The 21,894-nt window shown below is 62.1% G+C and overlaps 2 protein-coding genes across 2 annotated transcripts; one reads left to right on the top strand and one right to left on the bottom strand.

Moving 5' to 3' along the window:
• Nucleotides 1-414: 414 nt before the first annotated feature.
• Nucleotides 415-4,056, top strand: LOC310888532 (uncharacterized protein). Its single transcript, XM_083815276.1, has 3 exons — nt 415-895; nt 1,974-2,007; nt 2,798-4,056. Exons 1-3 carry the CDS (start codon nt 665-667, stop codon nt 3,217-3,219), a joined length of 687 nt encoding a protein of 228 aa, XP_083671402.1. The 5' UTR covers nt 415-664; the 3' UTR covers nt 3,220-4,056.
• A 1,802-nt stretch (nt 4,057-5,858) lies between these two features.
• On the bottom strand, nt 5,859-21,787 carry C3 (complement C3). The gene is made up of 40 exons (XM_083815277.1): nt 21,635-21,787; nt 20,659-20,851; nt 20,262-20,421; nt 19,882-19,952; nt 19,667-19,761; nt 19,503-19,585; nt 19,302-19,392; nt 19,086-19,188; nt 18,561-18,681; nt 18,058-18,173; nt 17,599-17,745; nt 16,636-16,848; nt 16,346-16,540; nt 15,733-15,894; nt 15,517-15,646; nt 15,242-15,313; nt 14,926-15,126; nt 14,553-14,664; nt 14,106-14,191; nt 13,631-13,770; nt 13,334-13,546; nt 12,949-13,015; nt 12,491-12,577; nt 12,199-12,402; nt 11,879-11,954; nt 11,638-11,797; nt 11,387-11,482; nt 11,106-11,256; nt 10,812-10,975; nt 10,291-10,449; nt 9,704-9,854; nt 9,339-9,390; nt 8,969-9,056; nt 8,558-8,647; nt 8,024-8,129; nt 7,630-7,719; nt 7,373-7,459; nt 6,980-7,063; nt 6,442-6,577; nt 5,859-6,093 (listed from the first exon to the last, which is right to left on the bottom strand). The coding sequence occupies exons 1-40, from the start codon at nt 21,697-21,699 to the stop codon at nt 5,952-5,954; spliced, it is 4,959 nt and encodes a 1,652-aa protein (XP_083671403.1). The 5' UTR covers nt 21,700-21,787; the 3' UTR covers nt 5,859-5,951.
• Between the last annotated feature and the right edge of the window lie 107 nt (nt 21,788-21,894).

Here is a 21,894-nt window from a genome sequence, read left to right as displayed (position 1 = left end):
ACATGGGGGGGGTCCCATAGGGTCTCATATGGAGGGGGGGGCCCATGGGGGGGGTCTCGCATAGGGTGGTCTCCTATGGGATCTCATATAGGGAGGCTCATGGGGGGGGGGGGCTCATATAGAAGTCTCCCACGGGGTCTCATATGGGGGGGGTCTCATAGGGGGGCTTACATAGGGGGGGGTCTCACGTAGGGTCTCATATGCGGGGGGGGGGGGAGGATGCGTGTGCCCCTCCCGGGCAGCCGGGAATCTGCCCCCCCCCCTCCCCTTCCCGTTCCCCTCGGAGTGCCGGGAGAGGCTTTTGGAGGGCGGGGGGCAGAAATTCCGACCCCGTAGGAAACTCCGGTGCTCCGTCACGGCGGGGGGGGGGGGGGGGGGCAGGAAATCCCCGGGGGGGGGACGGACGGGACACACCCTCGGAGGAAGTGCCGCCCCCCCTTACCCCCCCCCCCCCCTTTACATCCACGGTGCTCCCGGGCTCCCCCCGCCCCCGATGCCTCCGGTTCCTCCCCGGTCTCTCCCCACCCCCGGGGGCTCCCCGGTGCCGGTCTGTCCCCACCCCCGGGGGCGGCGGGGCGGGGGGGGGGCACTCTCCGGTCCGTCCCCCCACCCCCCCAGCCCGGTCCCGCTATAAGCGAGGCTCCGGAGCCGGCTCCCCGCCGTGATGCCGCCGCCCGCCGACCCCGAGAGCCCCCCCCCGCCGCCGGCGGCCCCCCCCCGCTGCTGCCGCTGCCGGGACCGGGCGGCTCCGTGCTCCCGGGGCCGCCGCCGCCGCCGGTGCTGCCGCCGCCTCCTCCCGGTCCTCGCCGCCCTCGGAGCCGCCGCTCTCGGGGCCGCCGCCGCCGCCGCCGCTCTGCTGGGGATGCTCCGGGGGGAGAGCCCCCCCCCCCCGCAGGTGGGCACCGGGAGGGGGGCGTCTGTCCGTCTGTCCCCTTGCCCGTCCGTGTGTCCGTCCCCTTGGCCGGCTGTCCGTGTGTCCGGCCGGCCGCTCCCCCCCCCCGGTCCAGGCGTCCGTCTCTTGTCAGCCTGGCCAGGTGTGTCCGGTTGTCCGGCCGCCCATCCGAGTGCCTGCTTGTCCGTCCGTCTGTCCGTCCCGTTTTCCATCTGGCTGGGCGATGGGGTGTCCATCTGTCCGGGTGTCTGTCTGTCTGGGTGCCCAGTTGCCTGTCCATCCACCCAGGTGTCTGTCTGTCCGTGTGTCCATTCGTCCAGGTGTCCGGTTGCCTATCTGTCTGTGTGTCTGTCCGTGTGTCTGTCCGTCCAGGTGTCTGCTTGCCTGTCCATCCACCGAGGTATCCGTCTGTCCGTGTGTCCATCCATCCAAATGTCCGGTTGCCTGTCCATCCGCCCAGGTGTCTGTCTGTCTGGATGTCTGTCCAGCCGTCTGTCCAGGTGCCCGCCCGGTCTTCCGTCTGTCCGTCCCCCCGCCTGCCCAGCTGTCCCTCTGCCCGTCCCTCTGGGGGCCCAGGTGTCCGTCTGTCCTGCCGTGCATCCCGGGCATCCGTCTGTCTGCCTGGGGCCTGTCCCTTGTGTGTGTCCATCCGTATGTCTGTCTGTCCATCCATCCCCCCTCCTTCCTGGTGTCTGTCCATCCGTCTGTCTGTCCGGTTGTCCATCCATCCCCCCTCCTTCCGGGTGTCCATCCGTCCATCTGTCTGTCTGCGTGTCCCTGAGATCCAGGGGGTGTCCACGTCCGCAAGATGGGGATGGACGGACGGACGGACGGACATCAGGCCTCAACCCCATCCCCCCGCCTCAGTTTCCCCATCCCAAAAGGACCAATCTCCCCCCGACCCGGGGGTCGTCCCCTCCCCTGGGACCCCCCACCCCCCACCCCAAATACCCTCGGGTGCTGGAAAGTCCCCAAATCCCAACTTCCCCTTCACCGGTGGGGGGGTGCTTGTGTACGGGGGGGGGGACGCGGGCCGGGGACATCTGGGTCCCACTGACACCCCCTTTCCCCTCCCACGCAGGTTGCAACGGCCGCCCACCTGCTGCTGAGCACCGGTAAGTCCCGAGGCCACGGTGAGGGGCTGTGGGGTGCTCTGGGGACACGGGGGGGACAGGGGGACACGGGGACGCAGCGGTCCCCTCCCCAGGCAGCTCGCCCCGTCATCTCGAAAGCACCGCGCGGGTTCCCCCTTCCGACCTCAGAAAGGAAACGGTGTCCCGGGCCTGGAGCATCTGGGGGTGGCATGGGGCGGCCGCGGTCCCTGGGGCGTCATGGAGTGTCCCCAGGGTGTCACGGAGCACCCTCCGTCTCCATGGTCCCTGGGGCATCACGGAGCATCTTCCCTCCTTGTGGGGCGCCAGGGCGTCACGGAGCGTCCCTTGTCCCCGCGGTGCCCAGGGCGTCACGGAGCAGCCTCCGTCCCTGTGGTCCCCGTGGTGTCACAGCCTGTCCCCAAGGTGTCACGGAGCATCCTCTGTCCCTGTGGTCTCCGTGGTGTCATCCCCCGGGGGTGCCTGCAGGGCTCCATTGCCCCGAGGGGCCACCCCAATCCCCGAGGGGCCACCCCAATCCCCATCCAGTCCCACCTCCCCGCAGCCCCCTCACCCGACTTCTGGTACCCAGGGAGGGGCTGTAGCACCCATCGTGGCCGCCCAGCTCTCACTGGGGGCAACCCATTCCCAGCAGGCAACCCCATGTCCCAACGGGCAAACCCCGTTTCTCCTCGGGGCCACCGTTTTCCCATTGAGGCCACCCCATTTCCCACCGGGGGCACCCATTCCCTACTATGAACACCCACGGGCCCCCCCCATTAACCCCCGTCCCCCCCCTTTGTGTCCCCCCCAGGCTCGCTGGCGGTGTCCTCCAGACCCATGTGGCGCTACGAGGAAGGCATCAGCGGAGTCTTCCTCAGCAGCGACGTGGAGGCGACGGCCGCGGGGCTGCGGGTGGCGGCGGGGGGGCTCTATCTCCTCTACGGCCAGTTCGCCCTTGCCTGCACGGCGGAAAATTGCCCCCCCGGCAACGTCACCCTCCAGCTCCGCCGCGCCGGCTCAGCGCCCCCGCTGCTCTCCGTGCCGCTGGCGTTGCCCAGCGGCACTGAACCCGGCCCGGCCCGCTCGGGTTTGGCTCAGGCCGTGGGACAGCTGCAGCCCGGCGACGTCCTCGACGTGGCGCTGGTCGGGGACATCAACGGGGACGAGTGGCAGATGGCGCAGGACCAGCGGGAGGGCAATTTCGTGGGGCTGCTGCGCATCGCCGGGGGGTGACGGCTGGGACGCGGCCCCTGCTGGCACGGAAAGGGGGCCCGGAGGGGTTTGGGGGCGGTCACCCCCCCGGTTGAAGGTTTGGGGACGTCGAGGGACATTGCTGACCTCCATGCCTGGAGATCTGGGGACATCAAGGGACATTGCTGACCCCCATGCCTGGAGATTTGGGGCTGGTGACACCCCTGCTCAGAGGTGGGGGACATCAGGGGACATCGGAGACCTCCACCCTTGAAGATTTGGAACATTAAGGGACATTGCAGACCCCCCCCCATTGAATATTTGGTGCTGGAGATCCCCAGCTTGGAGATCTGGGGACATCAAGTGACTTTGCAGACCTTCGTGCCTGGACATGGGGGACACCAAGGGACCTTGCAGGCCCCCCTGCCTGGAGATTTGGGGTACTGAAGCCCCCTCCTTGGGGACATCAAGGAACCTTGGAGGCCCGACCCTCATGCTGGACATTTGGGGACATCGAGGGACCTCACAGACTCCCATTTTGGGGACAGCAGGGACTGTGGATCCCCCCCCAATGCCCAGAGGCATGGGGGGTCCCTGCTGCCTCCCCCTCCCCCCCCCAGCTGGCCTGGGGGGGGGCCTCCCCCCTTAAGTTATTGTCTGGTACTCGAAGCCACTTTATTTATTAATTAAGTAAATTTATTTATGGTTCCTGGTGCTCCAAAGTGGCTTAATTTCCCCCTAAAAAGGGAGATTCCCTGAAGTCCCCCCTAGAGGGGGAGCAGATTCCTGGACTCCTACGTGCATGTGCAGTTTTGCGCGTGTGCTCACACAAGTAGGTGTGCAAATGCACATGCACGTACAAGGCGAGCCTGTTTGCAAGTGCACATGCATCCCCGTGCACAAATGCAAGTGCAAATAGCCATGCAGACACATGTGCACATGCGTGCAAATGGAAATGCACATGTGCAAGTGCGCAAATAGCTCCAGAATTCCCCCCAGACCCCCCCCCTCCCCAGTTTGCCCCTGTACCCCCACGTTTGCCTCTCCACCCCATTGAATTCTGGCACCCAACATTTTTTTTCTCACTTTTATTTTAGGATCAGGGTGGAGGGGTCGGGGGGGGGGGGGGGTCCTGAAGGGGTCCCTCAGGTTGGGGTGCACCCAGAGCATCAGCACTGCGTGCACAACCCTATAGGAGACACCTGAGAATCCACACTTTATTCCTGTCCTGAGTGCCAGGGCTGTCAGAAGTGATAAATGGGGTCCCAGCAGGCTTTCAAAAATGGATCCAGGCAGCCAAGAGGGTGAGGGTCCGGGTCTGAAGGGTCCAGGTCATCAACACCCCATGCACAACCCTATACAAGCCACCAGAGAATCCACCACCCCCCCCCCCCCCCCCCCCCCCCCCTTCAGCACCCATACACCTGGGTGCTGACACCCCCCAAACCTTCCAGCACCCCCATACCTATAGGGCCACCCAGGCACCCACGTCCCCCAGGTGGTGGCACCCACATCCCCAGGCTGGTGCCCCCTGTAGTGTAGTGGCATGGGTGTCCCCAGGGTGGGGGGAGTCCCATGTCCCCCATCCCCTGTTGTCCCCCCATGTCCCCATATCCCATGTCCCTATGTTCCCATGTCCCCATGTGTGTTTCCCCATGCATGCCCCCATGGCACACGTGGTCACATGCTCACGGTACATGCTTGCACCATGAGCCCCACGCACGTGCTTGTGCCAGTGCATAAACTTGTGGTAATGCCCAGCTGCAACATGCACACACTGGTGCATGCTTGCACCACGCCTGCACACACTCGTGCATGCACCTACCTATGTGCACGCACCCACGCCTGTTTGCAGCCACAGGGATGTGTTGCACCCACGCTTGCATACGTGCCATCGACGCATTGCACCCTGCCTGTGCACGCACCCACATGCACGCCCCACGCGTGTGCACGGGTGTGCTCCAGCAGCAGCTGCGGGCGCCGATAAAGCCACCGGAAAGTGCTGCCGGCGCGGGGCCTTGCTGGGAAAGCAGGAAACCGCCAGCATGCGGCTGCAGCAACCTGTGTCCCGGCTGGGTGCTGAGGCCAGGCAGTGAGAGGCGTGCAGCGACGCCACGCAACGCCAGGAACTGAGCAGCATGCAAAGATGTGCACCGAGAGGTGTGCAGCACTGGGGGCTGTGCAGCACGGGCTGAGCACCGTGCGGTGCTGTGCAGCACCATGCACCGAGGGCCGTGCACCGAGCACCGTGCAGCACTGCGCGCTGAGGACAGGGCAGCACTGCGCACTGAATGCCATGAGCTGATCCCCAAGGGCCTCTCCCAGACCCCTCTGTGGCTCCTATGACCCCTAAGGGCTCCCCACGTCCCCTACAGGGTCTGCATGAGCGTGCCATCCCCTACGGAGTCCCCCTGTCCTCTATGATGGCCCCATGACTCTGCCATCCCCTTTGGGATGTTCCCTGTGGTGGCCCCGTGACCCTGTTGTGCTCTAGAGAACCCCCATGTACCCCACAGTGTCCCCACGACTCCGTCATCCCCTCTGGAATCATCCCAACCCCACTGTCCCCTGTGATGTCCCCATGACACCCATGAAATCCGCACAACCCCATTGTCCTCTGTGGCATTCCCATTGTCCCTTACGCCGTTCCCACGTCCCCCATGACACCGCCAGAGCCGGGCTGTGAGAAAGGACATTTTTAACTCCCCCCCTCAAAAAAAAGAGAGTAACAGGGGACAGGAGGGTGGGGGCACCCATGGGTGGGGAGCACCCACTCAGGAGGGGCACCCGAATATGGTCATGGCCTCGGAGAATTCAATGAAGTCCTGGCAGAGAGGCTGCAGCTCGGGGTCCTGGCAGGCCACCTCCGACGGCCACGTCTCCAGCCACGTGTCCTTGCCGATGAGGTAGGAAAAGCTGGGGACAGCGGGAGGACAAGAGGGATCATGAGGTAGAAGGGGTGCGATAGGGTACACGACCCCATATGAGACACCAGAGAAGCTCGGGGTGCAGCAGGGGGTGCCTGGGTGTCATTGTCCCCCTGTCCCTGTGTCCCCACATCCCCATGGCCCTATGTTCCCATGTCCCCATGTGTGTTTCCCCCTGCATGTCCCCATACGTGTCCCCATGTCCCCAGGCGTGTCCCAGGACTGGCAGCACACACTTCGGTGGCTACCAAGAGCTTGCAGTCCTGGCTGGGCTCACCCCCATGTCCCTTGTCTCCATGCATGTTCCCCGTCCCCACGCGTGTCCCCATGTCCCTACCGAGTGCCGGTGACCCACAGGTCGGAGGCCAGCCCCCAGACCAAATAGTCCTGGTCAGGCTGGAGCTTCAGAGCGTCCCGGCACTGCTGGTGGCTCACGAAGGTCCGGTTGCTTCCACTCGGATCTTCATCAGTGCCTGTCCCAGGGAGGGGTGACACGCAGGTGACATGTCACTCCCACCCCGACCCGCCAGGGACACCCGCTCTGATGTGTCCCCCATTGGGGAATTCCCTTCCACAGGGGGCTATTGGCATCCTTGGTGGCATCACCCCACTGTTGTCACCGCCCCCAGGTGGCATCACCCAGTTCATCAGCTGTGGGTGGCCCCAACCCAGTGACCAGCCATGGGTGTCCCCAGCTGTCTCCAGCACCCTTGGGTGTCCCCACCCCACATGAGTGCCACCAACCCTCACAGGTGTCCCCAAGAACCCTTGGGTGACACCACCCTACATGAGCACCGCTGTGCCCCAGCCACTTGGGTGTCCCCTGCCATGTCCCTTAGGGTGGCCTTGTCCCCTGGGCCCTGGGGTGCTCGTACCCATCTTGATGACGGAGAGGATGGTCATGATGTAGTTGTCGTGAGATGATGTCTGCTCCATTTCCACCAGCTTCACCTTGTACACTGGGGACAGGGACACCACCACGTCACCCTCCCCCTGGCAGCAGGCCCCTCCGTCCCCTCTTCTCCTCCCCAAGTCCCTCCACATCCCCTCCTGTCCCTCTGTGTCTCACTCTGGTGTCCCCTCTTTTTCCTCCTGTGTTCCTCCATGTCCCCTCCATCCCCTCCTGTCTCTCTGCACTCTCCGTGTCACCCCAAGTCCCCCTTCCTATACCCGCAATGTCCCTTATGTTCCCCGCTTGTGCCCCACAATTCCCCAGTTTCACCCCATGTGCCCCACGTCCCCCCGTCCCCAGGTCCCTCGTGTCTCACCGTAGTCAACCCCCGGCTCGCAGGCACGCTCAATGCGCTGGTTGACCGTGATGGGGCTGTCCTGCTGCTGCCGCACAAAGCAGTTTTCTGCAGGGACATGGGGACAGGGCAGTGATGTGTCCCTTCATGGCCATGACATGTCCCATCACGGCCATGACGTGTCCCACTGCAGCGATGGCACATCCCATCGCAGCAATGCCGTGCCCCCATCATGGTGGGGGTGTGACCCAGTCTCTGCCCCCATGTCCCTGTGTCACCTTCAGCGCAGCGGCACACGTCCCCATAGCAGATCTTCTTCAGTTGCCCACCATCCTTGTCCGGGTGGTAGAAACGGGTGCAGCGGTCATCTGTGGGGACATGAGGGGACACGGAAGGAGAACACAAGGGAAAAGGGTCAGGGCAGACATGGGGACATGGAGGGAGAGGGTCAGCGGGAACATAGGGGGACCTGGGGACACGTGCATGGGGGACAATCAGCAGGGACGTGATGGGACAAATGGACGGGAGGGGACAGAGGGGATGTGGAGGAGAGGGGACACACAGGGGGCCTTGTGGGTGGTAGTGGGGTCACAGAGGGGAGTATGGAGCCAGAGGGGACCCAGTGATGACATAAGGGGACACAAGGTGACACAAGGGGACACGGGGGCGCACCGATCTTGTAGTAGCTGTAGACTGTGACGGACGCGGGCTGGATCAGGCCCACCTGGAACTGCTGGTGGGCCCTGAAGGCAATGCACTCCTCGGCCTGGTGGGACACCTGGGGGGGCACGAGGACAGGGACAGCAGTCAGCCAGGCGGGGAGGCAGCACCCCAGACCCCAGCCTGGCCCTGTCCCCGTCCCCATGTCCATCCAGGTCCCTGTCTTGTCACTGTGAGACCCGTCCCTGTTCCTGCCCCTACCTGTGTCCTGTCCCCATCTGTGTCCCCAGCTTCATCCCCATTCCTGTCCCCTTCCTGTCCCTGCCCGTGTCCCCAACTCCAACCTGTGCCCTTCCTTGTCCCCGTCCCTCCACTGTCCCCATCTCCATGCTATCCCATCCTCGTCCCTGTCCCCATCCCCATATCGTCCCACCTCATCCTCATCCCCATCCTGTGCCACCCCTGCCCTATCACATCCCCATCCTCATCCTGTCCCCATTCTCATCTTCATCTTGTCCCCATCCCCATGTCCCCCCATGTCCCCACCTTGTCGAGGTAGATGACGAGGTTGCTGCGGTCCGACAGTACTTGGTTGATCTCGAACTTGGAAATGTACCTTTCCACACTCTCCGAGAGCTGGGGACGGGGACACGGTGACAGCAGGCACGCAGGACATGAAGGGACACGTGAGAACACGCAGCCACACCATGACACAGAAGGACTCATGGGCACAGAGGGACATGGGGATGCGGTGACACATGGTGGGACCTGGCTATGCCAGGATGCAGGGGACTTGCAGGGATGCAAGGGGATTTCGGGAGACGGTCACACACAGGGATGTGGGAACACAAGGACATGGGGGACACAGGGGCACACACTGGGACATGAGGACATGAAGATGCAAGGCCCCGTGTCCCCCGAGTGTCCCCACACGTGTCCCCATGTCCTTGCACTCACTCTGTTCAGGTCCTGGATGTCCGGGGAGAAGCCCGTGAGCATGGAGACATCAATGATGGACATGGTGGCATCCACATTGTCCAGGTACCTGCAGGGGACCGGGATGAGACCACCTCCCTGTCCCCAATATGCTCAGTTCCCTCATTCCCCCCCACCCCCCACCCCCCAGTGTCCCCATTCCCAGGGATCCCTGTGGGACAAGGAGGGGCTTAGCCCTGTTTGTCCTCAGTGTCCCCATCCCAGTGTCCCCATCCTCATTCCTGGTGTCCCTGTTCCCAGCAGCCCCATTCCCCTCCCTGTCTCTGATGTCCCTACTGTCCCCAACATCTCTGATGTCCCCAATGTCTCTGATGTCTCCATCGTGTCCCACCTGGTGCAGATGGTGATCTTGACAGAGCGGATGATGCCCTCCGGCTCCTTGCCTGTGAGGGGACACGAGGACACTGCTGCCACGCTTGGGGAACATGGGAGGAAGCCAGGGGGAGCACAGGGATCAATGAGGGACTGGGGGGAAGGAGGGGGTGAAGGGAGCCAGGGGGACCTGGAGGGGACATGGGGGTCTGGAGGGACAGGGGTATGTGGAGAGGGATAGAAGGGGGACATGGAAATACGGTTGACATGAGAGACATGGAAGGGGACGTGGAGGGACATGGGACATGGAGGAGACGTGGGAAGCACCCAGTGGGACATGGTGGGAACAAGAAGAGGACACATGGGGGACACTTGGGGACTCACCCATCTTCACGTCCTCCACGTCCACCCGCAGGTCAAAGTTGTCACACTTGTTGTCCTTCTCGGGGACCTTGGCGTTGTAGACAGTCACCACCGTCATCGTCCCCTTGCCCGTGCCCTCAGCTTTCACCGTGAAGTCCTCATTCAGCTTGGTCTGTGGGGACAGGGGACAGTGAGGGGGGACAGGGGACATTGGAGAGGGACAGAGGACGTTGGGGAGGGACAGCGACATACTCTGGGAGGGATGTGGAGGGGATGTGGCATCCTGGACTATGGACGGACACCGGGACATGGAGGGGACAAGAGCATCCCAGGACATGGAGGGGCATGCATGGGACAGGGCTACTGCAAGACACGAAGGTCATAGGGACATCCCTGGAGGGTACGGGGACATTCCAGGACACAGAAGGACTCAGAGGGGACAAGGAAGTCAGAGGACACGGAGGGACCTGAAGGGGATGGGGACATCCCAGGACACAAAGGGGACAGCACCGGCAGGGCACGCGGTGTCACCGAGGCACCACAAAGTGCCACCCCCCCGCTGTCCTGGTGGCAGCCACCAGTGACACGGGTGAACAGGGTGCTGGTACCTCGGCAGAGCGTGCCACCAGGGCGTTGCTGTTCTCAATGCGGTAGGTGATAGCGTTGGCGCGGCGCGGCAGCAGCACCGACACGTCGAGGTTGAGCTTAAGCTGCCGTGGCATCGACACCTGGTACTGGGCCAGCGCCTGGAACACCATGATGGTGGCCTGCGGGAACACCACCCGTGTCACCATGGCTTGGGGACACCGGCTGGGGCATCCCCAGAGCCACCTGGATGGCCTCGAACCCGAGGTCACCCCAAGTTCTGGAGCCACCTCGTGTCACTTGAAGACTCTCGGAGGGTCCTAAAGACCAGAGGTGGACCCTGAGAGACAGGACATGTCCCCGGGAGACCCCCAGGGTCCAGAGGGGTCCCCAGGGGAACCCCATGTTCCTGGGGGTCCCCAGTGACTCCCCAGCTCCCCAATAAAGCCATCAACCCCTCCTCTTCCCCCCACCAACCTCCACTCCCCCATGGCTGTGGGGGCCAGAGCAGCACCCAAGAGTGCCGGGGATGTCCGTAGCCCACCTGCGTGGATCCGTAGCCACCACCAAAGTAGTTCTGCTGGGACAGCCACTGGACCACCGGTCCTGTCAGCTCCGTCTTCTCCATGTACAGCAGGGCCAGCAGGGCATAGGACGTCCCCTCGATGTTGTAGGTGTGGGCGTTGCGTTCCGCCCAGCGGATGCCGCCTGGGGCGACACCGAGCCCTCAAAACCCACCCTTGGTGGCAACTTGTCGTCCCCATCCCACCCCAGCACCCAGCGGGTGACCCATAACTCCCCCCACCCACCCTGGGTGTGTCTCCCGGTGGGACATCACCTTTGGAGCACTTCATGAGAACTTTCTCGTTGTTGAGTTTCCCTGTCAGGGCTAGGGCGTAGGAGGTCAGGGCCACCGTGTAGGGTCGGGCCAGCGATTGGTACCTCCGGGCAAGGTATTCGGAGGCTTTGTTGATGCTCCCGTCCAAGCTCTGAGCAGAAAGGATGGCAGTTTTGATTCTCAGGTGGCTGCTATAAGGATTGGGCACCTCGCCTCGAAGCACTGCCCTTCTGTGTGACGGGTGCCTGCTGTCTCCCCTCTCCCCACACTGGGCTACTCACTTTGACGTGGTCCTTGCAGATCTGCCGGGCTTCCTGCAGCGCGATGAGAACAAATGCTGTCAGTGACACCTCCGGCTCGGCACCCTCGTAGCCTCCCTGCGTCATGATATGTGGGAAAATTCCTCAGATCTATGTCCTCACAACTCTCGTTCCTGTTGCCCGGTGCAGTTTTTTCCCCCCACAGCTCATCCCAAAAGCCCATCCTCGAGCCAAAGGGTTTGGCCATGAGTAGGCCTTGGGTCCCACCATACCACCATCTCCTTATGGATGACAGGAGCATCTTCTTGGAAGATCCCATCCGGCTTCTGCTTCTCCAGGATGAGCCATTTGACAGCCCCACAAACCACCTCTGGCTCGATGTCCACTATCTTGATGGCCATGGCAAAGACCTTGGCCACATAGGCTGTCAACCTGGGGACAGGGGGACCTCAGTGTCACGTCCAGCCCCGTCACCTGGACCCCCCAGGGATGAGCTGGAAATGGGACCCTCACCAGGTGCTGGATGGGCGGTTGTTGAAGGCAGCATAGGAGCTGTCTTGTTTCCGGAAAGCGAGTTGTTGGGTGTAACCTGGTGAGGAGATGGCAGTTGGCCAATGCAAGGAACACCTGGGGGTGGCTTCAGACCACCAGCCTCCCCTCTGGTGCACATCCCAGTGCAAACCAGTAGCTCTAGAAATCCCCAAACTGGTAGCACTCAAGCCATGCCCTCTCCAAAGATGCAAGTTGCTTTATCGCCTTGGGTGATGGTGACATTTTGCACCCCAAAGGAGGAGACTGACGGAATGCTCTTATCCCCTTGGGGATGCTCCTACCCTTTCTAATCAAGGCGATGGACTCGGCGCGGCGGTCAACGCCAAAGCTCTCCCACTGGTTCGTGATGTCCAGGTAGTGGACAGCAATGACGGTGGGAGTCATCCCAATCATGTTCTGTTCCCCGCAGCCCGACGGTGTCACAATGAGGTGCTTCAGCTTCTCCCCGTCAATGGCTTTCTCCACCATGATGGACACGGGGTTGCCTGGACCAGGGCAAGGAAAGGTGTCAGGCCAGGAGCGTCCTGTCCCCTCCCAGCCCACCCCTATGCATTCCCTCTCCCCTGCTGTCACCTTGGATGCTGACTTTTGTCTCTGACTCAGTGTTGGGGACGATGTCGGAGAGATTTGCTGCCGTCACCTTCACTTCTTGGACACCATCTGCAGGGCAGGGAGGCCAGGATGGAGGTGGGTGGCACCAAACCCTTCATCTCCCCCTTCCCTGAGGTGACCCGGCCCTGCTCCAGATCCGTACCAGGGCGTCCTTCCTCCCTCGAGATGCCTCTGCTCCACAGTTGGATGTCCCTGGTCCCCTAGGATAGCCCAGCCCAATAGTGGGGCATCCCTTGTCCCCCAGGATTCCCCGGCTCCATAGCAGAATGTTCCTTGTCCCCCAAGATGCTCAAGTCCTGCTCTTGGTGGTACATCCATCATGCCCCAAACACACAGCGGGATTTCCCAGTTTCCCTTGTCCCCCACTCAGTGTCCCAATGGGGATTAGACGTCCCCAAGACCGGCCAGGGGCCACTCACTGTGTCCTCTCGTCTTTGGGTCCAGCTCAACTATCTGCACTGTCTTCTCCAGCCTCATCCCTTCAGGCTGCAGAGGTGAGAGGCCAATGCTCAAGGCTGTGCTGATTTTGAGCTACCCATTCCCAGCCTCCCCAGGTTGGTGAGGAAAGGTGTTCCAGTGTAAACCGGCACATAAAGGTCATGGGACAAACTGGGAGAGACCCCAGGAGACCACCCTTGGGCATCCTCAATGGGGAATCCTTCATCCCTGGGTACCAACACCAGGATGAAGTGTAGATGGGGATGCCACGGGGATATCAAGAGGGCCAGAAAGACCTGGGGACCTCTCACAGACCAAGGTGGCACCTCACGGTAGAGGTAGCATGAGTAGCAATGACCCACTCACCACGACTTTGAGCTTCTTCTTGACACCATCAGACACAAAACTGCCCCAGACAGCTGCCTTCACCTCGACTTCGTGCTGTCCCAGATGCAAGGGCACAATGACGAAGGGCACAGCACGCGACGACTGGGCTTCCAGCTCAAAGATCTGCTGGTAGCGAGCTTTGGAGGTGGAGGCGCTGCACAGGGCTGGGTTGTACATTAGCTCCACGCGCACCTGCGGGCACAGAAGGATGTTGTCCATGAGGTTCTGGTGGCCACAGACCCCCCCCAAAAGCCCAGGGGTGGGCCACCCACCAACCTTGATCTTGTTCTTCCAGTAGTTGTAGAGTATGGCACGGATCTCCACCTGCTCATTCCTTACCACCGAGTAGGGTAGGCGCAGGTCGATGAAGAACTCCTTCATCACCGTGATCTCATAGGGGTCAGCAACGCACAGCCCTGCACAGCGGTCCCCGGGGATGTGGGGTTCAAGCTCATGAGCTCGCTTGGCCCTTTGTGTCCCAGGGACATCCCCACGGCTTTGGGACATCTCTCAAGTCTCATAGAGTTCCCTTCAGGTGTGAGGGACCCCTCAAGTCTCATGGATCTCCCCAGAGTTTGGAACTCTCTCCAGAGTTACACATCCCTCCATGACTTTGGAGGACACCCCGCCCGCCCCCCCATCCCCCGTAAAGCCCAAGTAACCCCTCCAGGTTTTGGGGACTCCTCAAGTCCCAGAGACCACCCCCAAGGTTTGGGGAACCCCTTGGGTCCTCTGAAATCCCTCCACGTACCCTTTTTCTTAGAGAGGCTGACAGCCAGGACCTCCCAGGTGGTGATGGAGTCCTTTAGGTATACAGGCAGTGTTTTCGTGGAGATGCTGGAGGGGATGTAAACCACCAAGGGGGGGTCATAGCTAGCCCCAAGCCGGGCCAGAGGAGTGTAAGAAGCCACCAAGCTGGACCAGGGGGTTGTAGGTGACTACTGAGCTGGATGGGTGGGGTGCAGGTGGACTATGAGCTGGATCGAGGGGTCATAGTTGGTCCCAAAGCAGTGGGAGGGGGGCATATGGGGCCCCAGTCTAGAATGAGGGGGTCACATCTGGTCCCAAAGCTGGGCAAATGGGGGTTCAGAGGTAAATGGAGCGGAGGTAATGAATCACCAGGTTGAGACACGGGGTGGTGATGGCCCCAAGCCAGGCCGGGGTGGCAACAGTACTGGGGCGAGGTAGTGGGGCTCACCCCAGTTCATTGGGCGGCTCTGTCAGCTCCTCCACCTGCCACAGCCAGCTCTCTGGGAAGAGGCTCCGTGAGGTGATGTCTTCATCGTCCAGGAAGCCACCGTCCATCTCGCCTGGGGATAGCAGCAGCCCTCTCAACCATGGCTGTGGGGTCCCAGCCCTGGGTTGGGGTGGCATCACCCCCAGCATCATTCAAGCACCATCCTTGTATCGCCCAACCCTTGCCCAAGCATCGCCCAAACTCTGCCCAACCTCTGCCCAACCCTTGCCCAAGTTTCAGTGATGCCTGAAGACCCCAGTCTTCACCCCAGCATTTCTCCAGCTTTGCCCAACCATCGTGCCTTGCCACCACCCCACCATTGCCCAGCACTTGCTTCGAGCCAGCTCAAGATAGGACTCGCGCTGCTTCTGGTCACGGATGCCCTTGATGTAGGTGCAGCAGTTGAGGAAGGCCTGGGTACAGGCGTTGCCATCCAGGATGTAGGTGGCCCGTTTCTCGCAGCTGTAGCCCATGAGGTTCTCCTTCATGCCATCCTCACAGCACTTGCGCAGATTCTTGTCGGTGTACTCGGCCGCTGCCAGCACCCAGATGGCACCCTCAGGACATGGGACACTCCAGCATCCCCAGTGAGGGGACAGTCTGGTGTCCCCAGGGACACGGGACAAGCTGGTGTCCCCAGGGCCACCTACCCTTTTGGCCTTTGTACTCGACGAGCTGCAGGCTGCGGCGCTTCCGTTTCGCAGGCTTTTCACACTGGACATCTGGGGACAGAGGTGACTTGGGTCAGGGCCCCAGGGTGCCACAGCCCCAAACCCCAGGGGCTACATCCCCATCCCCAAGTTGTCACCTCCCCCAGCCCCAGGGTGACACAACCCAATGCTAAGGATGTTATACCCCCAACCTTGGGGTGCCCCATCCCCAGAGTGTCACCCCAGGCTGTCCCCATTCCCAGCGTGTCCCTTACTAGATCTCTGTGGCGTGTTGATATTTATGTTGGAGGCCAGGCTGAGGCCAGCATCCGCGAAGACACCAATGTGATCCCTCCCGCTGCCGGCGGTGCAGCCAATGTCACTCTTCTCCACCGTGTCCCAAACCTGTAGCCGACAAGGGACGAGCGTAACAGCGACTGGTGTCACCCGGGGATGGTGGGGACAGTAGGGAGGGGAACCAGAGCGCCCACCTTGGTCTGAGTGAACTTGTTCTTCTTGCTGAGGACGAAGACGGCCTTGTCCACAGCCACCAGCCCCACATGGGCCTTATGGTCACCCTCGATGCGCAGCCGCATGGGTGTCCCAGGCTCGTGCACCCGGCTGTCAGCTTCTGTCGCTCCCTTCACTACCAGCTATGGGGGACACAGCAGGTTTGAGGTCATGGGGCACCCAAAAAGCCTTCAACACCCCCAAGAGCTGCCCCATGGGTGCCCCCACAAGATGCTGGAGTCCTCCAGAAGGTGTTGATGGCTGTGTCTCATGCCATGAGACATCTGGACCACCAATGGTCTACCTAGGCCACCCATCCACCACCTAAAGCATTCGTGGGATGCCCAAGGCATCCACGGGATGTTCAAGGCCCTTACAGGACACTCAAGATTCCCAAGGACGTTCAAGCCCCCCTAGAACAGCCAACACCCTCATGGGCCACCTGATCCCCCCATGGACTATCCAAATCACCTAATGCCACCCAAAACCATCATGGGCCACCCAGTCCTCTCAAGGGCCACCTAAACCCCTTCCAAAGGCCAACCAGTGCCCCCATAACCCCCCCGACCCCTGGGGTGATGGAGACATGCTCACACTGCCCATGCAGGTGTCCTTGACGTCAACCCAGACGGAGTCAGCAACGATCTCGTTTGGCATCACGAAGTAGTAGGCCACAATGCGGAAGGAAGGGATGAGGTTGGCCGTCACCGGCAGTGACATGGTGACCAGGCTTTGGTCACCTTCACGTGGCTGCCTCCCCACGTGGACAATGTGCCCCTTGTTCAGGATCTGTGGTGGGCAAGAAAAGGCAGTGTGGGTGGATGCCCAGACACCCAGAGCCCTGGGATGGGGTCGGATGGGTGGCAGAAGCCAGCTGTGCTCACCAGGTAGGTGAAGTAGGAAACGGATTTGCGGACGGCATCACTGTTGCTCTTGAGGTGGAAATTCACGGGGAGGTTGTCACCAGGCTGCACCTCGCTGGACCCTACAGCTAGGTGGAGGAAGTTGCCGGAGCCACCTTGGCTCTTGTATGCCTTGGCAGTCATCTCCCGCGAGGCCTGGCGGTCAGGCAGCAGGTCTGTCTGGTCTGTAGTGACCTGCAGCATGGAGGACACGGCAGCACTTGGTCAACAGGGAGAGGCAGGAACCTGGGCAGGGGTCACCATGGAGGTCTCAACCACCATAGAAATCTTGGCCGCCACAGACGACTTGGCCATCACGGAGGTCTTGGCCTCCATGGATGACTCGGCCACCATGGAGGTCTTGGCCATTCTGTTCCCCTTGACCTCACTGCTCTGGTCCTTGGCTTTCCTGGTCATCTCAGCCACCCCGGATGTTTCGGACACCCTGATTCCCTTGATGCTGGCTATCTTGTTTTTTGGTCCCCTTGGGTGGCTTTGCCATGCTGGTCTCTGACCATTCTGGCCCTGGGTCACCCTGGAGGACTTGGTCAACCCAATTGCCCCAGCCATCACAGTCCCCCTGACACCAGCCATCCTGTTCCTTGGTCAGTGGTGACCAAGAACACCATTCCCTGGTCTTCAGTCGTTCTGGACATTTTGACCACCGTAGTCATCTCTGCCATGCATGTCCCCCCAACTATGGCAATCTTGGTCCTTTGTCAATGGTACCTGGAGTAGTTCTGACGCGTGGCCCCACCATGGATGTCTACTCCATCCTGGTCCCCCAACACTACTGTCCTGGACCCTGGTCAATGGTGACCATGCTGCTCACGGTCCTTTGTCACCCTGGACATCTTGGCCACCTCAGTTGTCTCAGTGAACCCAGTCCCCAATCGTGTACCCAGCCATCCCAGCCCCAAGGTCCTTGTCCCCGTCCCCACTCACGGTGATGGTGACAGAGTCCTTGTTGGCTGGCATGTTGAGGACCAGCTTGGCGGTGCCATCACGCTGGGTGGAGACGAGGCCCTGGAAGTTTTGGGCCTTGACACGGACACGCGGAGCTGGGGAGTTGTCAGGATTGGTGACATAGACCTGTGGAGGATGCAGTATGGCATGGGACACAGCACGGGGACACAAAGGGGACATGGCACAGGGACACAACTCAGTGGGGGGGCGCAGCACAGGGAAGTGACACGGGGACACAGTATGGCACAGGGACAGACCCCCAACCCCCAGGTGCCATCCAGATGGTGCAGGGACATGACATAGGGACAGACCCAGGTCCCCTCACTCACAGACCCCTGGGCTTCCCCTTTCCCCATCCCCATGCAGAAGACCCTGGTGCCACTGGGGTCCTGGGCTGACACCACCATCGTCCCTGTCCCTGTCCCCAGGTGCCATTACCGTCAGGTCGAAGGGCATCCCCGGCTTGAAGTACTTGGGTGTGTGTGTGAAGTGGATGGTGTACGGGGACGTCACGATGTGGATACCAGTGCGCTGCGCCTCCACCATGTCACTGCCTGCGGTGGCCATGGGGATGGCAATGTCACCTGGTGCCAGGCCAGGGCTCCTCGTCCCACAGGGGACAGCCCTGTCCGACGTCGGATAGCCCTGGTTGTTCCCATCCGCACTGTCCCCATCTCTGCCTGTCCTCATCCCTGCTGTCCCCAACCCCATGTGTCCCCATCCTCGCTGTCCCCAGCCCCACGTGCTCCTGTCCCCACGCATCCTTGTCCTTTCTGTCCCCAACACCATGTCCCTACTGGCCCCATCCACCTATGACCCCCCATGTCCTCATAGGTCCCCACATGTCCCCAGACCTATCCAAGTCACTGAGGACAGTGACAGACACATCCAGGATGTAGCCCGACATGTGCCAGCTGTCCCCACACGTCCCCCCTGCATACCCGACTCGGTGAGGACAGTGACAGTGACGTAGAGCGAGTGTCCCACCAGCTCCTGGATGTTGACGAATCGCTGCCGCAGCATGTCCATGGAGAGCGAAGCCTCCCCGTCCCCATCAATCACCTGCAGCATGGGGTCAGTGGGACAGGGGACAGCCACGGGGACCAGGATGGGGACATGGATGGACTTGGAGACAGGGGACAGCCACGGGGATCGGGACGGGGTGGGATGGGGACAGGGGGTTCAGCAGAGACAGGGATGGGGATGCGGCACAGGGATGGGGACAGCAGGGGTAGGGACAGGGAGACAGCACAGCGACAGGAACAGGGAGAGGGGCTCAGTGGGTAGAGGGGACAGGGACAGGGTTGGGGACAATGACAGCATGCCTTTGTGGGGACAAGGATGGGGACAGGGACAGGGATTGGGGACAGGGGGTGGCAGAGCTCAACAGGGGACAAGGATGAGGGACACGCAGCTCAGCAGGGGACTGGAATGGTGACAGGGGGCAGGGATGGGGACAGGGCCACCTGGATGCGCTGCAGGGACTGGGGGATGCTCTTCTTCTCGTCATCCACCATAACGCCAAAGAGGACGAAGGCTGTCCCCGTCAGGCGCTTCCCATACAGGTATCTGGGGAAAAGTCACCTCTGTCACCATCACCCCACATCCCCGTCACCATCCGTCCTCATCACTGCCACCCGATGTCTCCACATCGTTTTGGGGTGTCCCCCCCACACACACACTTGGCTGTGATGGACACCCGGAAATTCTCCTTCCTGTCGATGTAGAGGAACTTCTCCTCGGGCTCCAGGGTCACCTCAAAGCTCGGCAGCACTGCGGAAGGGACACCCGGTGTCCACTGGGGCACGAGGGACCGAGGGGATTGGGATGGGGGGTGACACCCAATGGAGCCCCACATCTGGAGCCCCCCTACCCCACCGTACCGTACTCCTTGACTTCGAATTGGGTGCTGAAGACCTGTTCCTGTGAGTCCTCGAATTTGGCCATGATGGTCCACGTCCCCAGGCTGGAAGAGGTTGGGACAGGGTGAGGGGACAAGGACAGGGCCAGGGATGTGCCTGGGCCGTTCCGGGAGAGGGGCACACACCTGACAACCTCGGGCAGGTTGTGGTTGAGGGAGAAGATCCCGTTCTTCATGGGGGAGGACACCGGCACTTGCTTGATGATGACGTTGTCGGGCGTCTGCGGGGACATGCGGTGGTTGGGAATGGCGAGATGGGCGGCCGTGTCCCCGTGTCATCATGTCCCCGTGTCATCATGTCCCCGTGTCATCATGTCCCCGTGTCACCGGCAGCCACCCACCTTGATCTCCACAATCACCGTCTTGAGCACTGGCTCCATGAAGTGGTTCAGGGCAAAGAGACGGCAGAGCACTGGGGGAGGATACAGGGGACAGGGTGAGGGGGACATCGTGGGGACATCCATGAATGGGTGTTGGGGATGGCCCAGAATGGGTGCTGGGGCCCTCTGGAAATGTCCCCGCGTGGATGCTGGACCCCAGCAAGGACATCATGGGGAGGTCCCCACATGGGTCCTGTACCCCAACAGGGGCCATAAAGAGAATGGCCCCAAATGGGTGCTGAAGCCCAGCACCCTGAGGTCCCACCAGCGCCCCAAGGTGCCATGTAGGGTACCCAGCTGCCTAAGGACCCCATGATGGGACCCAGCACCCCGGGACGGACCGGTGGAGCCAGGGGTGTAGATGGGCTTGTCGGTCTGCAGGAAGATGTGGCCGCTCTGCAGTGACACCAGCAGCACCTTCTCCACGGTCACCTGGCCCACGCGTGCCGTCACCGTCACGTACTGCTTCCCCACCACCGACGGCAGCAGCTTGGCCAGCACCTGCAGGGACAGGGGACACCGGGTGGCACCCAGGGGATGGGGACACCAGATGGCAGTCCTCAAGCACCCTGAGGTGACCGTCCCCAAGGACCCCAGGGTGATAGTCCCTGTGGTCCCTTTGGTAGCCATCCTCCCCCAGGCCCCACCAGCCCTGCGGAGATTCTCTGCTGTCTCGTATAGGGTTGAGCAAGGAGGGGTCGTGACCGGCAGGGAAGTGACACGCAAGCGGTGACAGACCTTGATGGTGGCAGTGGTCATCATGCCGTGGGTGGCGTTTAGCTGCCTGCGGACCTGGTGGAGCACCTGGCGCTTCTGGGGAAAGTCCTGGACCAGGATGGTGGCCTCGGTGGGCGCCGACAGCCCCGGCGCCTCCAGCACCACCTGCTCGTCTGTCTCCAGCCGCAGCACCGCCGGTGTCACCATCGTTACCCTTGGGGACATCACCCGTCACGGGGGGTGGGCTGCAGCACAGCCCCAGCTTCTCCCAGTCTGCCCCAGCACAGCATCCCCGCTCCGTCCCCGAAACCACCCTGGGGACCCCATGGCACCCAGTTCCCTGGGGAGATCCTGACCGGTGCCCCCTTAGCACCTTGGGGACCCCCCGATCTGCCCCATGGGCCTGGGGCACCCCCAAGTCCCCCATTACACCCCCAAATCCCCCATCACACCCCTATATCCTCCCATTGTACCCCTATATCCCCCATTACACACCCAAATTCCCCCCTCGCACCCCCCAAATCCCCCCATTGCCCTCCAGCATCCACTCCCATGGGAGTCCCAAAAAGGTGTGTGGGGGTCCATGTGGGGTGGGGGTCCTGAAGAGGGGGGGTCCTACAACTTGAGGTGGGGGTCGTGGGTCTGGGGATCCTGTACGTGGGGGTGTCATTTGGGATAGGGGGGTTCTGGTCACTGGGGGGCCGATCTGTGGGTTGGGGGGTCTCTGCCATGGGGGTCTCCACTATAGGGGTACCATCTGGGGTGGGGGGGATCTACGTCAGGGGGGCTGACAGATATTGGGGTCCCTGGGGGGGGGGGGAGAGGCAGTCTTGCAGGTTCCCAGGGTGGGGGTCCCATGGGTGGGCATGTCCCATGGGTGGTGGGGTCCCCAGAAAATGGGTTCCTAATGGGAGGGGGTGTCCCATGGGTGCAGGGGGAATCCTGGAGGGGGAGGGATTGTGGGGGGGGTCCCATGGGTGGGGAGGGGGTGACTCACATCTGTGCGGGGGCGGGGGCCGCGTGCAGCAGCAGGAGGATGAGGGGCAGCACCCGAGGCCCCATGGCTGCAGGGGGGTCAGTGACGGGGACACGGGGCAGGGGGGGTCCCTTTATGTCCGCGCCACTGGTTAATGGGTAACCCACACCCACATGCCCGGGGCCACCCACGTCACCACCCCGGTGTCACTCACGCCAGCACCCCACGGACAGTGGGGGGGTCACCCCACGCACAGCGGGGGGGGGGGGGGTCCACCTGGG

Source organism: Anser anser, assembly GCF_964211835.1.
Source record: "Anser anser genome assembly, chromosome: 38".
In the NCBI taxonomy this organism is placed as follows: Eukaryota; Metazoa; Chordata; class Aves; order Anseriformes; family Anatidae; genus Anser; species Anser anser.
The sequence above is the reverse complement of the archived record's forward strand: the minus strand, read 5'-3'. Positions and strand labels throughout refer to the sequence as shown.